The following is a 12,482-nucleotide window of genomic DNA, read 5'->3' as shown; positions in this document are numbered from 1 at the left end:
TTATGCAGAGGTTGTATGGCAGAAAATGCTGTATGGGCACTGCAGACATCGGATTGACCATGCAGCGCATTTAATGGCTGTATCCGCATTGCATCATGTGTAAGAATAGCCCTAGCCGTGTTTATATTGGTATATACCACACCTCTGGCCTTATTGCTTAATTATAGCTCAGTGAAGTTTACCGCAATGTACATCCAGATCATTCACACTAAATCTGAGGCAAGTGCCTGATGCACAGCCATAGAAATGTCTTTACTCATAGCCCTCTTGAGAGTTTTAGCAACTGTCGTAACTCTGACGTCACCCCATTGAAGTAGACATTAAAATGGTTAGGTAAGGGTTATGGTTAAGGTTTAGGGTAGGGTCCCGAATAGCACTAACCATCTCAAAATTACACACACTTTTGAATTTGGAAAGACAGAAGCCTTGCTGCCCACCTTGAGCATATCTTATTTCTTGATTACTCAAAAATGTATCTTTATTTTATAATGTGCAGTTCGTCAGAGATTCAACTATTTAATTTTTTGGTGTCAACTCTTTAATGTCTTCTTTTGGGGGGAGAGATTAATATATGAATATTAGTCAAAAGTAATCTACAACACCTTTAATTTTAAATGTGTAACCTTAATGGAATCAAATACATTTTGTTAACTCGTTTTGGTTACAAATTACAGTCAGTACTTGGTTGTAAATTCAATGTAAACCATGAACACATAACTTCTTCCATCAAACACTGTAGCCTATACTGTATTTGTATATTCATGCCGCCTTGCCAAACGTATATGCTGAAGTCATGTTGAGGTAGGTAGTATGTCGATGAAAATGCAGCCAACGCATTAACATATATATGTCTTCACAGTTCGTGGGCGCGCGCTTTTACACATGCGGCAAATTTTGGGATTTTGTAAAGTGTCCTGCGACAAGCATCTGTGACAGAGAATGCTTTTCTTTACCGTCTTGGCGCACTTCCCACAAACATATCTCCTGCATTCTGAACATCCCTCAAGAGTTACGTTCCTACATTGAGTACTAGCCCCCTGACAACTCTTTCTTTTCACTACCTCGTTGGCAGAGCGGGGATCGGGATCTGACTTTATAGCTTCTTTTAGCATCACATAGTTTGCCCGAAGCGCTGATGCTAGGTTCAGGATAAACTCTCTCCGGGTATATCGCATAGTGTCCCACATGCACTCTTTGTAAAGCACATAGGCATTGATGGCTGCCAAGTCCAGGACGTTGTAGAAGACGGCCATCGGCCAACACTGGGAGCCACCCTTCACACTACGTGCGCGCATGCCTATCCAACACATTCACCCCGACTTTAGTGGAGTTGTTGAAAGGCAGAGATTCTGGGGGTTTTCTTTCTGCAGGTACTAGTGCCAACAGACAGGTGCAGGGTGCTGAGAACACTGATGGTCTTCATTGGCTTACACATGTACACAGCTTCGCGTCATGCGGCAATTTATTTGCCAGTTGAACTGAAGTGGTCACATTCCTTCCTTTGTTCCATCAGCTTCAGCACCACACTGGCGCTGTCTAGTTGTCTGGAAGTCATCTTCTTTCCCCAAGTTCGGGAAACCATTCACGATGTATTTGGAGTCAGCATCCACTGCCAGCCAGAACTTGATTCCATAACGGTCGAGCGCGTTTTCCATGAAGTGCGAGAAAACGCCCTGTGCTTTTGTGGGAAACAACTGCGAATCAACAACAGCAATATTAGGCCCTGTGTTGTAGCAGGTGATGCTATTTTTGACAAAACTGTTCAAAACGTGTGACAAGGGGGAACATTTGTCATTTTTAACACTTTCACTCTTTATTCATTTTTGGCCAAAACATATATATCGCATGATGTCTCTAAATCTGTTCCTTGGCATTGTTTGTCCAAAAAGGATCACCCCCCACTGGTCATTCCAAAAGCTCTCCATCTTCCCGCAATTGCCACCGAACGCCACACGAACGTAAAGGAGCGCAATGAAGGCTTGAAGCTCATCCAAAGACATATCATAAAAACTGTAATCTGCGCGCTTCTTCAACTGTACATTCTTTGATGTGGAGCAACATGTTGATGTCAAACAGGCAATGAAAGGCGCTGAGTGGGCTGCTGTCTATGTCGCTTTTTGCTGGCCCTGGAGCGACCATGAAAACATGTTGCTCTCTGGCCCACTGCCTCTCCAATGGGATTTAACCCTCGCCAAACGGTGCCATCTTTGCCAGTCTCGTGATCCCCATTCTCTGTTGGAGGAACCGGTTTTCCTGTTGAAGTGACTGGGTTCTTCAGCCGAGGTTTCTCGGTTGATGGCGCTTCTATCTCACTGTCCTCACAACCAGTGGAACATTCACGAAGTTTAGTCCAAAATACATCACTGTCAGGCTCAGATTCACTGCTGGAATCTGAATCGTCTTCAGTATTGGGGGCATTTCATGAGCATCAGCGGCGCGTTTTCGTTTAGCCTTCTTAAAATGTCTCTACTCAGGGTTAAGGTGATGCCTTGTTAGTAGTTGGAGTATTCCGAAAATTGCCTCCCCGCAAAAAACAACGTACAAAAATGTGGTTGCCCTGCAGTCTGAAAATGTAAAGGAAGCATTCGTTTCACTCCGTCACGTTCACGCTAGCAACTAACAACATCCGGGTTGGAAGTTAAAATGGGAACCAGGTTATGGAGCTTGAAAACTTCAAAATAAAAATATTTGACGCAATATAAATGCGAATAAAACATGTATAACACAATTAGGATAAAATTGCCACTAATATAATTATTCAAAAGTATTAAAATGACAACACATGACAACCCCAAAATTCAGTATGTGAACATTTGGTATATTATTTAATGGAAAGTTAAACCAGTAGGCTACTGGAAATAGCATGACATTTTGATTTCACAGATTATTTTCTGTTATGAACATTCACATTGATTTGTTTTTACCTAACACTTACAAAATGTTATTGCATGAATTTACATTGACCAACAAAACATTCTTACATGAATGTACATTTCCTCAAATTAAACATTTTTGGTAACCACATTTTTTTTTGTGCAGCAATGTCCTTAAGGGCAAAGTGCCGGGAGGTCAAGTAGGTAGCGGTAAAATATCAATTTTTCAAGTTCTGTAAGTACGTCTGTCTGTCGTTTAATAAAAAAAATATTGAAAGCACAAATGGTTTGGGGCAGTAATTGTTATATAGCCAACAGACCAGACAATGGCTAATCATAGGCAATGAATCCTGGGAAGAGCACAGGTATTTTTTATAAAATGTGGCAGATAAAAGTATAAGAGCATTTAAAAGTGATCAATTAAAGAATAATCTAGTTTATTAGAAGTTGCCTGTGTATTTCCTTATACCACTAGGGGTAGCCCATTATTAAATGTAAAGCTCTTTGATTTAAGTAAAAAAAGGTATAATGACTCATCCTGTATACACTGAAGAAAAAAACATTTCAGTTCATATATGGAAATCAGTCAATTGAAATAAATTAATTAGGCCCTAATCTATGGATTTCACATGACTGGGCAGGGGCACAGCCATCGGTGGGCCTGGGAGGGCATAGGCCCACAAATTTGGGAGCCAGGCCCAGCCAATCAGAATTATTTTTTCCACACAAAATAATTGTATTATTGTCAGAAATAGTCCTCAGTTTCATCAGCTGTCCGGGTGGCTGGTCTCAGACGATCCAGCAGGGGAAGAAGCCAGATGTCGCGGTTCTGGGCTGGCATGGTTACATGTGGTCTGCAGTTGTGAGGCTGTTCTCTAAAACAACGTTGGAGATGGCTTATGGTAGAGAAATGAACATTCAATTCTCTGGCAACAGCTCTGGTGGACATTCCTGTAGTCAGCATGCCAATTGCACACTGCCTCAAAACTTGAGACATCTGTGGCATTTGTGTGACAAAACTTCACATTTTAGAGTGGCATTTTGTCCCCAGCACGAGGTGCACCTGTGTAATGATCATGCCGTTTAATCAGATTCATGATATGCCACACCTGTCAGGTGGATAGATTATTTTGGCAAATTTTGTGCAGAAAATCTGATAAATATTTCAACTCATGAAACATAGGAGCAACACTTTACTTGTTGCATTTATATTTTTTTGTTCAGTATAAATACGAAACGTGGTCAGAAATACTAAAGAAAGGCATTTGGAATATAAAGAGGCCATTTTAAAAAGTCCCTAATTCTATCATGAATAATGTATTATATATAGGGTCCCATTCCCAACACAGTGTACTAAGAGACTATTAAAATGCACTGGTCCATCCTTTTTAAAACCACCTGATGGGGAGTTAAGTTAACCTGAGGTCAGCTTATTTCTTACAGGCCCTATTCCCTTTAGGTCATGTCTGTCTGTCTGTCTGTCATGTAGGGATTAACCTATCTCTCTCTGTTTCTGCCTGCTCCTGATCCTCCTCTGCCAGGGCCCATTTCTGGACCTTCCCGCTGCCAAACAAGGTGAAGACAAGCGCTCCTCCGGCGCTGATCCCGGCTGATAGACAGAACACATTCCTCCATCCCGCCAAGGAGTGCTGTTTGAGGAGGGAGGGGAGACATGAGTCACAGTCGTATGTATAACAGTCTTCAAGGGTGCAGTAACTTTTAGAAATGAGCCATTGCATTGTCCTCGTGTCAAGCAGCCCAATTCTGATCTGTCTTCCACTAATTGATCTTTTGACCAATCACATCAGATCTTTTTCAGAGCTGATTGGTCAAAAGACCAATGAGTGACAAAAAGATCAGAATTGGACTGCCTGTGTAGACGCAGGCTCGGTCAAATACTTTTTACAGAGACAAGTATTTAAGTAGCTATATTAAATATATTGAATAATTTTGAAAAGCAGTTTCAGAATGAATCAATTTGATGATGAGGGAAAAGCTAAAGCGTACATCTTTGGTGAGGTAACCTGTGATGATTGGCGCGACAACACCTGGGATAGTCGCGAAAGTGTTGGTGATTCCTAAAAGCACCCCCGCATACCTGAATATGAGAGGAAGAGTGAGACAAAGAGGTTCAAATACATCCAAAGCAGTGAAAAGGCACTGAGTAAGTGACTGAGAGTGTGATAGAATGAGTGCAAGAGAGTTCAGTGTTGGTCCAAAACATGCCAGAAAAGACTGGTGAGTAAGGAGGGAAGTGAAGAGAAACAAGTGAAGTGACAACATGTCAAATAGATAAACACCCACCGTGGAGCAATGTCTATCTGGTTGATGAAGACCCCGGCTGCACTGGTGCCCCCTACAGTGGTAGAGAGGGTGAGGAAGGTCACAGCCAACACCCCACTGCAGCCGGAGAAGCCCACAGCAACCAGGAATGCTGCAGGCAGCAGCAGACCTGAGGGAGGAGGAGTATATATCAATACACATGTTGAATGTTCAAACACTGCACTTAATTTCTATTGATAAGAGACATATAAGTGTGGCCATTCATTCATTCAATTAACAACAACAACACACACACAATATATATATATGTATAAAATACTCTAACTGTAAGTTGCTCTGGATAAGAGCTTCTGATAAATCACTAAAATGTCAATATAAAATGTAAAACTCTGTAAGTTCATATTTCGCTAATAAACATATTTCTAAAGACTAAAATATCAACTGCATTAAATAGTACCAAAGAATCCCGAAAAAATTGTTGCAAACTTTTATACGTTTTAACAGCCAATCAATCAACATCTGGTAAAGCCCATTCCATAAGTAACCAAGACCAATTCCTTTAAAAATAAAAGTCCCCTCCTTGCCTGTGATAGTGAAGATCTTGCGGACCGCTGTTACACTCAACAGCTCCTTCTCCAGGAGGCTGTCTGCTACTACACCTGATATCACTGAGAAGGCCCAGCCACCCAGATAGGGCAGAGCTGAGAGAAAGGCATTCTACATAGAGAAACAGAAAGAAATAGACAATATTAACCAACGACAAAAATAATTGCAACTACATTGTAGGAATAAAATATCCTGATAAGATGGCGTCACTTTCATCAATGTTTTATTCAAACATTGCTACAGCAGCACAGGCCTTGGTAACAACACAACATGATTCAAGTCCAGAGACTCCTGTACTATCAATGTACAGTGTGATATACTGATACGACACTAAATCTTAGTCAGTCATTCTCTAGTCCTACCACCTAAAGTATGTATACACTTGTCTAAGAAATATGACAAAACTCTACCTATGGAGCCTGGATGTCGATTATGGCAGCCAACCGCACCTCTCTGATTCAGAGGGGTTGGGTTAAATGCGGAAGACACATTTCAGTTGAAGGCATTCAGTTGTACAACTGACTAGCTATCCCCCTTTCCCTTATATCAAAATCAAATCATATTGTATTGGTCACATACACATATTTAGGAGATGTTATTGCGGGTATAGCGATATGCTTGTGTTTCTAGATCCATCGGTGCAGTAGTATCTAACAATTCACAACAATACACACAATTCACACAAACCTAAAAGTAAAATAATGGAATTAAGGAATATATAAATATTAGGATGAACCATTACGGAGTGGCATAGACTAAAATACAGTAGAATAGAATACAGTATATACATATGAGATTAGTAAAGCAAAATATGTAAACATTATTACAGTGACTAGTGTTCCATTATTAAAATGGCCAGTGATTTCAAGTCTCTGTATATAGGGCAGCAGCCTCTAACATGCAGGGTTACGTAACCGGGTGGAAGCCACCAAGTGATGGCTGTTTAACAGTCTGATGGCCTTGAGATAGAAGCTATTTTTCAGTCTCTCGGTCCCAGATTTGATGCACCTGTACTGACCTCGCCTTCTGGATGATAGCGGGGTGAACAGGCAGTGGCTCGGATGGTTGTTGTCCTTGATGATCTTTTTGGCCTTCCTGTGACATCGGGTGCTGAAGGTGTCCTGGGTGGCAAACTACCTGCCCTCCGGTCGAGCTATTACCATATTCTTATAGTTATCTAGTCTTGACAGCACTCTGGAATTGAGAATCTCACTCTGTCTCTCCCCTCTTCTGGCATCATCCATAGAAATCATGTCCATATCTATGATGTATGACTTAATGTACAATTTCTTTGGGTCTCACCTGTCGGAGGTCAAAGTGAAGCACCGTGTCCATGTAGGTGGGTAGTGAGGTGAGCAGAGTGTAGTAACCCCAGTTGGCACACATCTGAGACACTATGATGGCCCACAGGGGAACAGAGAGCACCATGGGTAACAAAGGCACTGACCAGCCATGTCCACCACCCTGGGTTAAGAGGCATAGAGAAAGAGAGAGAGAGAGAGAGAGAAATGGGATTGACTGTAAAGTGATTGACAAATGTTTGATATAGTGGCATAAAGGATACCACAGATATATTGTTGTTACATCTTTTCCTATGGAGTTGATGATGTAATGTTTTTCTCTTGTGCTGATTCGTGGATGAGTGCCAGGCTGGTCAGACACCAGAATGAACCAGAAAACTGCCCAAACACAACCAGCACCCCCTGGTGACGAGAGAAAGAGGGAGAGAGAGGGAGGGAATGAGAGAAAAGACTGGTTATGTTGACATCTTTATAAAGCAAGAGGTTGTGTAGGAACAGTGTTTGTGCTGAAGTAGGTTCCTGTATTTCTAGGGAGTGTTTCCTAACCACCGTGCCACTACATCTGCATTGCATGCTCTCTGGGGTTTTAGGCTCAGTTTCTGTATAACTTCCTCTTTTTTCCTTACAACTACTGTTGTAAAAAAATAGAAATACTCTATAAATACATTTGATTGATTGAGTGTGCAGAGAAGAATTGTGAATGATCCAAAAATAGGAAAGTATAATGTGTGTGAAAACAGGAGAATAAAATAAGAGCTGACAATGCAGATAATGGTGTGTGTAGGGGGAATGTATATGGTTGGGGGGGTGCAACTCAATATTACGAAGGTGTCCTTAATGTTTTGAACACTCAGTGTATATGTTTGGGGAGTGTAATTGCTATCCAACTCTCACCACACATGTAGAAGACAGTGGGCCAGCCCAGACTGTGACATATGAAGCCGGTGAGGGGCAGGGCTACAAAAGCCCCAAAGTTTGCCCCTGACCCCGACAGGGAAATAAGACGAGACCTCTCTAGAGGGGGAGCCCAGCGAGCCCACATGGCCATCATGGCCGGGAATGTCACCCCCTGACGACACACAAACACAGAGCAATACACACTGATTTGTCACTTAAATGAACAAAATACCTTGGAGTTTTAGAGAAAATAATGACCACATGGCCAAATTGGCTATACTGTAAGTATACCATAAATCGAATGCTAAACTAATCCAGTTCAATGCTGATAACAGAATGAGATTGACCCCTACTCTGCACACATGAAGCCTCTTACCTCCCCAAATCCCTCCAGTGCCCGTAAGCCAAACAGCCAGTAGGGTCCTAGCTGGGCTGCCAGGGGGGTGAGGAGGGTGAGGGCTGCGGTGCCAAGCACCCCTCCCCCCAAGAAGATACTCCCTCCAAAGTGGCCGGCCAGGTAACCCCCGGGGATCTGAGTCACCAGGTAACCAAAGAAGAACGCCCCCAGCAGCAGGCCCTGAGTTGGAGAATCCCACGAGTACTGAGGTATCTGAGAGAGAGAGAGAGATAGATAGAGAGAGAGAGAGAGGGGTAAATGAGCAATAGTGTTACATATTAGTTTGTGAGTGTCTTGTATCTACTGTGCATACTTTGCATGTGCAGTATGTCCAGTATGCATGCATAATGTTTGTGTGAAGCATATTGATGTACTGTAATATATGAGCTTTAATATGGATGTACAGTATACTATAGGTCTAGTTGTGGATACTTTGGAAAAGCTGGTACTTACCCCGTCTGGTTGGTCTGGGGTTTGGCTGCCGTTGTTGTTCCCGTGGGAGGACACTGGGCACTCATGGCCAACTGAGCTGTTGAGAGTTGGTTGGCTATTGGTCCCATTGACCATGGCGACCATGGCAACACTTAGATTGACACGGAGACCGTAGACAACGGAGAATCCGAAGAACATCATGATGGCCAGATTGTAGCGTGCAGAGCAACATTGTGGAGGTACTGGTAGACATGATGACAACAAGTGCACAATCACACCTCACAATCGATCTGAAAACACTTAGACTTTAAAGATGACTATTTAAACAGCGCTGGTAGAACATCTACACTAGCAAACGAGGAGTACTTGACACTTAAATGACCTATTTCACTAGCACTAAGCTAAAGCATAGGGACATATCCAAACTTCCAGGTAGGTCAAATTTTCACTTAATATGACTTCCTTCAACTATCATAAAAAGTTATCATTACATAATAAATCACCCTCTAGCACATCCATGCTGCTGAGTGCTGACTATGCAAAAGAGCAACCCAAAAATAGTAGACACCTGAATCATCAACATCCACCACTTGTTTTTTAAGTAGGGGTGTTGTCTCTCCACTCTCGTCCAGTGGGGTGGAGTTGATGGAGTATCCATTTTGTAAAGCCATGGCAACCACCAGTCAGGTGACAGCCAGAGATGGAATGAAGTGGTTGTGATCTGAGGTCACCTAACCATAGTGTCCTAAGAAAATATGCAGGACAGACAGAGAGCAAGAGTCAGCAGGAAAAATGGCTAGACATTCAGTCTCATGCGCAAGCACACACACACACACACACACACGGGTTAAGACTACAGACACAGGCTGGATATGAGAATGACCATGACCTGACAGGTCAATGGTCCTTATGGTGTTCAAATAAATCCAAGGGTGCTTGTGCAACCATTACAAAACACCTGACTAAGTCAAAGAAATCAAATATACTGTAGACATGCATTATAACAGTAGACTTAGCTCTTTATATTGAGGAATGTTCAGAATTCAGGGTTCTCCAACCCTGTTCCTGGAGAGCTACCCACCTGTAGGTTTTCACTCCAACCCCAGTTGTAACTAACCCGATTCAGCTTCTCAACCAGCTAATTATTAGAATCAGGTGCGCTAGATGAGGGTTGGAGCGAAAACCTACAGGATGGTAGCTCTCCAGGAAGAGGGTTGGAGAGCCCTGGTTTAGATAGAGAAAAAGGTTTGACCAATTATCACAAGTAGGACTGGTTGGACCAGAATGTTACTCACTTGCTGTTATTGAGTTTCTAGACCTAGATCATAGGACTGGGGAGCATCATACATTCTTCTTCAGATGATGCTCCAAATAGTTGTTAGGCTGGCTGGTGGTGTGGCTTATACATGTTGATCCTGAAGAAAAAAACAAGATGGAAAACAAATACCAGTCTGTGAATTATGACCTATGTAAAGTCAGTCACAGAATCAGGAATTCAATGATTTTTCATAGCTACCTCTTTTAGAGCTGGACCAGTAGTACGCAATAAATCTGATCTCAGAATACAGGTCTGTCCGCTAAATGAAATAAACCAGTAGTCTTGGCCTCTCCTTCACTCTGACTGTGACTTGTGCAGACTGATTAAAAGCAGATGTGAACCTAGTGTATCTGCTGACTAATAAAACGTTCACACTCAAAAGGTTAACATTGGAGGAACAGAGAGTGTGTTACGCAAGTCAGCTGATGAGGGGGGCGGAATAGAATGACATAATGTAGTGCCTTTTGACATGGTGTAGTGGCCATTTAAGGTTAATAAAGTATATTTATTAAATGTTTTATTTAACTAGGCAAGTCAGTTAAGAAGAAATTCTTATTTACAATGATGACCGGCCAAACCCTAACCTGGATGATGCTGGGCCAATTGTGCGCCGCCCTATGAGACTCCCAATCACGGCCGGTTGTGATACAGCCTGAAATTGAACGAGGGTCTGTGGTGATGCCTGTAGCACTGAGATGCATTGCCTTAGACTGCTGCCCCACTCAGGAGCCCGAGTTCTTATTCAGTTTAGAGTGAATAACACAATGCTTAGCATATTTATATGTTTTTGCTATTCTGTAATATACATCATTTCCAGTGTTCTATTTGTGACATATTTGTGTCTGAGTTGATAGTCACTAGATTTTTGTACTGAATGTTATGGATTCTTCTCATATCGTTTGATAGTGATTGACGCCAGAGCTACAGATTGCAAAAGGACCGAGGACACTGATTCTAATTGTATTGATTACATTATGCACTGTGTGATTCTGTAGCAGCAGGCAAAGTCACTGTCTTTTGTTTTGACTTCGCACAAGCCTCTCGGGCTGATGTTAAGAGAACATTTGGCACTGTCTGAATATAAAGGGCCTGTCTCCAAGAGGCCCGTTAGACATTTTCTCTGCTTCTGTACTAGAGGTTGCACCCTGTTGCACCTTGTAATTAAACCAACATTATTTTGATTGATGTGATCAACGACTGCTCTCCTTTTTATTTACCTGGAAATTCCCATTACAAACGGACACAGTCAAAAAAAAACATGGGCATTGGTATGTGATTGTGTGTTATCTGTAAAGTTCACTTCTTCCAAAGTTGGTATAATAACTGTGTGTAGTTTTAGTAACTCTATGCTTCTTCTTTCAATCGTAACTTCTCCATTTTCTGACATTAGATTTGGGAAAGGGGATTTTAAATCCAACCCGTTCGACATAACTAATGGGTATCACATGCCATCACTGTCTATAATGACAACAAACAATGCAATGAATTATGCTCACATTACAATAGCCTCATTACGTGACAACTTGTTTTCTTTTACATGACAGACCTACAGGAATATAGGAATTTCTTTGACTTCTATGGCTTCTGACTATGCTGTGTTGTCATGTGTTTCTCTCATGCTATGTTGTTGTCTTTAGGGCTCTCTTTATGTAGTGTTCTGCTCTCTCTTGTTTTGATGTGTGTTTTGCCATATATTTTTAGTTAATTTATTTGTATTTATAATCCCAGCTCCCGTCCCCGCAGGAGGCCTTTTGGTAGGCCGTCATTGTAAATAAGAATTTGTTCTGAACTAACTTGCCAAGATAAAAAAAAAGGTTAAATAAAATAAAAAAAATAAATAAAAGGTTATTACAACACTGGAGGCTCATAAGCAGTCAGTCATGCATGTGAATCGAAACATTCACTTGAAACAGCTGGCCACATTGGTACATAACGAGAATAGATAGCTAGATAGGTATCATAAGTAGATCCAAAATAGTACAGCTGCTAGTGCACTTTAGTTGAATTTGAGGTATAGAGCAAACCTACCTAGAACGAATGGACTCTTCAACCCAAGCCCTCTGGTTTACGTTGCACCTGTCGTATTTAATAAATGTGTAAAGAGCTCTCTGTTTTGCCTTATAGCGGTATAGCGTCCTTAATGCTTGTAGCCTTCCACTTGGCACAGACCAAGTAAAAACAGTGGTAAAAGTGTTGTGTACACTGTTTGCGATTCAGGGAAAGCGGTAGTCACATGATCAAGAATATAATTTACACTGAACTCTACAACACAAGATAAACTAAACTAATGTACACATCGCGCGATATGCTGCTCCGTATGATATGGAAGCTGATGATTGTTTCTCAAGTTTCTTCCGGGTAGCTAGCATGTCATG

General features: G+C 41.8%; 1 protein-coding gene across 4 annotated transcripts; it reads right to left on the bottom strand.

Moving 5' to 3' along the window:
- Positions 1-2,797: 2,797 nt before the first annotated feature.
- On the bottom strand, positions 2,798-12,463 carry si:ch1073-513e17.1 (sialin). 4 transcript variants are annotated; one of them, XM_036952661.2, is made up of 13 exons: positions 12,136-12,452; positions 10,085-10,204; positions 9,358-9,534; positions 8,811-9,031; positions 8,337-8,570; positions 7,958-8,132; positions 7,347-7,465; positions 7,065-7,226; positions 6,781-6,915; positions 5,741-5,873; positions 5,178-5,325; positions 4,881-4,971; positions 2,798-4,522 (listed from the first exon to the last, which is right to left on the bottom strand). In XM_036952661.2, exons 3-13 carry the CDS (start codon positions 9,458-9,460, stop codon positions 4,355-4,357), a joined length of 1,689 nt encoding a protein of 562 aa, XP_036808556.1. In that variant the 5' UTR covers positions 9,461-9,534; positions 10,085-10,204; positions 12,136-12,452; the 3' UTR covers positions 2,798-4,354. The 4 variants fall into 4 exon arrangements, with proteins under 4 accessions (XP_036808556.1, XP_036808557.1, XP_021427532.2 ...); XM_036952662.2 differs by lacking the exon at positions 12,136-12,452 and adding an exon at positions 10,306-11,856; XM_021571857.3 differs by lacking the exon at positions 6,781-6,915 and having other exon boundaries at positions 12,136-12,463.
- Positions 12,464-12,482: the final 19 nt, after the last annotated feature.

This window comes from Oncorhynchus mykiss, chromosome 18, assembly GCF_057628025.1.
Source record: "Oncorhynchus mykiss isolate SJ-2025 chromosome 18, ASM5762802v1, whole genome shotgun sequence".
In the NCBI taxonomy this organism is placed as follows: domain Eukaryota; kingdom Metazoa; phylum Chordata; class Actinopteri; order Salmoniformes; family Salmonidae; genus Oncorhynchus; species Oncorhynchus mykiss.
This window is presented reverse-complemented; position numbering and strand designations above follow the sequence as displayed.